At 45.5% G+C, this 3,563-nt stretch overlaps 1 protein-coding gene across 1 annotated transcript in view; it reads left to right on the plus strand.

The window, feature by feature from the left end:
- The window catches only part of LOC116680833 (alpha-2-macroglobulin-like), a 45,934-nt gene extending 44,482 nt beyond the window's left edge, over positions 1-1,452 (plus strand). The window contains 1 exon segment of the mRNA XM_032509538.1: positions 1,440-1,452. Coding sequence (XP_032365429.1) covers positions 1,440-1,452 — 13 coding nt within the window.
- Positions 1,453-3,563: the final 2,111 nt, after the last annotated feature.

Genomic DNA, 3,563 nt, shown 5'->3' on the forward strand with positions numbered 1-3,563 from the left:
ACAGTTGCCAAAGCACAGTCTCTTCTCTATGACCCGCAAACATTGAAGCGTCCGTGCTTGGCTGAAAAGTAAACAACGACAAAATGGCTGCTTGAACAATAGGAAAGCTCTTCAACAATAAGATGAAGGTATCTAAAGTCCTCTTACTAGAGCTTGTATACCAATGATGATGAATAACGGAAACTAAGTAAGTCAGCATGGTACATTTGTACTAAATGACCACTTTTGCTGGGACAGTAGTTTATATATTATATATATCTATATAATATATTAATATATATATATATATCTAATATAATATATATTACAGTGGTGTGAAAAAGGTGTTTGCCCCCTCTCCGCCCTCATTTCGCTGTCCTTTGCAGTTTTGTCACACTAAGTGTTTTGGAACATCAAACCAAATTTAAACAATAGTCAGGGACAACAAAGTAACACCAAATGCACATTGTAAATGAAGGTGTTATATAAAGGTGAAAAAACATCCAAACCATCATGGCCCTGTGTGAAAAAGTGATTGCCCCCCTTGTTAAAAACATACTATAACTGTGGGTGTCAACAATGAGTTCAATTTCTATAGCCACACCCAGGCCTGATTATTGCCACACCTGTTCACAATCAAGGCATCACTTAAATAGGAGCTGCTTGACACAGTTCGGCATCTGGGATAGGATGCCTCATGGGCGCCTACCCTAGGGAGGGTGTTCCAGGCACGTCAACGGGAGAAGACCTCGGGGAAGACCCAGGAACTAGGTGGAGAGATTATATCTCCAACCTGGCTGGGAACGCCCGGGATCCCCAGTTGGAGTGGTGATGTGGCTCGGGAAAGGGAAGTTTGGGGTCCCCTACTGGAGCTGCTGCCCCGCGACCCGATACCGGATAAGCGGATGAAGATGGATGGTGGATGGATGCTTGACACAGTAAGGTCCACCGAAGATCCTTAAAAGCTACACATCATGCCGAGACCAAGAAATCAGGAACAATTGAGAAAGAAAGTAATTGAGATCTATCAGTCTGGAAAGGGTTATAAAGCCATTTCCAAAAGCTTGGGATCCAGCGAACCCAGTGAGGTTCTATCCACAAATGGGAAGACATGGAACAGTGGGGCACCTTCCAGGAGTGGCGGCCGCCCAAAATTACCCCAAGAGCGCAGCGACGACTCATCAAGAGGTCACAAAAGACCCCACAAAACGTCCAAAGAACTGCAGGCCTCACTTGCCTCAGTTAAGGTCAGCCGTTCATGCCTCCACCATCAGAAAAGACATGGGCAAAAATGCCGTGCATGGCCGAGTTCCAAAGGAGAAAACCACTGCTGAGTCAAAGAACATCAAAGCTCGTCTCAATTTCTCAACAAACATCTTGATGAGACCAAGACTTTTGGACAACATTCTGTGGGACCGATGAGACAAAAGTGGAACTCTGGAAGGTGGTGTGTCCAACAGATACTCGGCGTAGAAGGAACACTGCATTTCATAAAAAGAACATTTACAAACAGTAAAATATGGTGTGGTAGTGTGATGGCGAGGGCTGTTTTACTGCTTCCGGACCTGGAAGACTGACGTATAAAAGGACACTATGAATTCTGCTGTCTACCAAGAGTCCTGAAGGAGAATGTGACATCTGTTTGTGTACTCAAGCTGAAACGAACTTGGGTTCTGCAGCAGGACAATGATCCTAAACACACCAGCAAGTCCAACCACGAATGGCTGTGAAGAAAAACAAAATGAAGACTTGGAGTGGCTAGCCAAAGGCCTGACCTGAATCCTATTGAGATGTTGTGGTATGACCTTAAAAAGTCGATCATGCTCGAAAACCTCTAATGTAACTGAATAGGACATTCTGCAAGATGAGTGGGCCAAATTCCTCAGGACGCTGTTAAAAGCCTCATTTGCACGTTATCGCAAACGCTTGGTTGCAGTTGTTGGACTATAAGGGTGGCCCAACCAGTTATTAGGTTAGGGGCAATCACTTTTCACCAGGGACCATGATGGTTTGGAATTTTTTCACCTTAATAATAAACCATTCATTTACAAATTGCATTTTGTGTTACTTGTTAGTTGTCCTTGACGATTGTTTAAATTGGTTTGATGTCCGAAACACTTAAGTGTGACAACATGCAAAGGAACAGGAAATGAGGAAGGGGGCAAACACTTTTTCACACCCTGTATATGTGATCATGGTGTTCGATTCCCGGGCAAGGTCCTTAATGCTCTGGCTACCTCAAAATGATTGATGAAACCACAAATACAAGAGCCATACGGGCTCGGACGGAAGAAATCCTACCAGTGGTGGAAAAGGTGGACTGAAGGACAGCACAGAGGCGCTAATCATGGCAGCACAAGACAGGCCTCAGTAAGATCACAATAGAGGCCGGGTTCTACCACACCAGGCAGGAACCCAGGGGCAGACTGTGCAAAGGAGGCCCTGAGAAGTATAGAACATAACAGGAGGGTGTAAGATGCAGGGGAAGAGGTACATGGAACCATAACCAGGTAGCTGTCATAGTTACAGGAACATCTGCACGGTATGGGTGGAAGTCCCAGGTCAAAATGGAAGACTCCTACGGTAGTAGCAGAATGACCGAGCTAAGATCCTGTGGGACTTCAAGATCCAGACTGACAACTGATGATGGCTAACCAACCCGATTTGTCTTGATAGACAAACAGCGAAGAAGGCAGTAGTGATGAGATGTCGATCCCAGCGACAGCAACATCAAGAAGAAGGAACACGGAAGTTTGAGAAATACCAAGGGCTGAAAGAGGGAGAGAAAAGATGTGTGGAAAGTAGAGCAACAGTGGTTGCCAGTGGTAATCGGAGCACTGGGGGCTGTGACCCCCAGAGTGGCTCTAGCAGATTCCAGGGAGAAACATAGAAGTCTCTGTCCAGAAGAGTGCAGTCCTAGGAACAGCTAAGATACTGCGCAGAACCCTCAAACTCCCAGGCCTCTGTAGAGCCCCGAGCTGAGGATGAAGCCAAAGTCCTGACCTGAATCCTATTGAGATGTTGTGGTATGACCTTAAAAAGGTCGATCATGCTCGAAAACCCTCTAATGTAACTGAATTAGGACAATTCTGCAAGATGAGTGGGCCAAAATTCCTCCAGGACGCTGTAAAAGCCTCATTGCACGTTATAGCAAACGCTGGGTGCAGTTGTTGCGGACTAGGGTGGGGCCCAACCGTTATTGGTTAGGGCGGCAATCACTTGTCAACAGCAGGGACACTGATGGTTTGGATTAATTTTTTTTCACATTTAATAATAAAACACCTTCATATTACAAATTGCATTTTGTGTTACACTTGATGGAGTTGTCCTTGACTATTGTTAATTGGTTTGATGTGCCCGAACCATAAGTGGACCAACATGCAAAGGAACAGGAAATGAGGAAGGGGGCAAACACTTTTTCACACCACTGTATATGTGATCATGGGTTCGATTCCCGGGCAAGGTCCTTAATGCTACTGGCCTACCTCAACCATGAGTGAAACCACAAATACAAGAGCCATACCGGCTCGGACGGAAGAAATCCTACCAGTGGCTGGAAAAGGCTGGACTGAAGGACAGCACAG

The sequence above is a fragment of the Etheostoma spectabile genome, chromosome 3 (genome assembly GCF_008692095.1).
Source record: "Etheostoma spectabile isolate EspeVRDwgs_2016 chromosome 3, UIUC_Espe_1.0, whole genome shotgun sequence".
Lineage (NCBI taxonomy): Eukaryota > Metazoa > Chordata > Actinopteri > Perciformes > Percidae > Etheostoma > Etheostoma spectabile.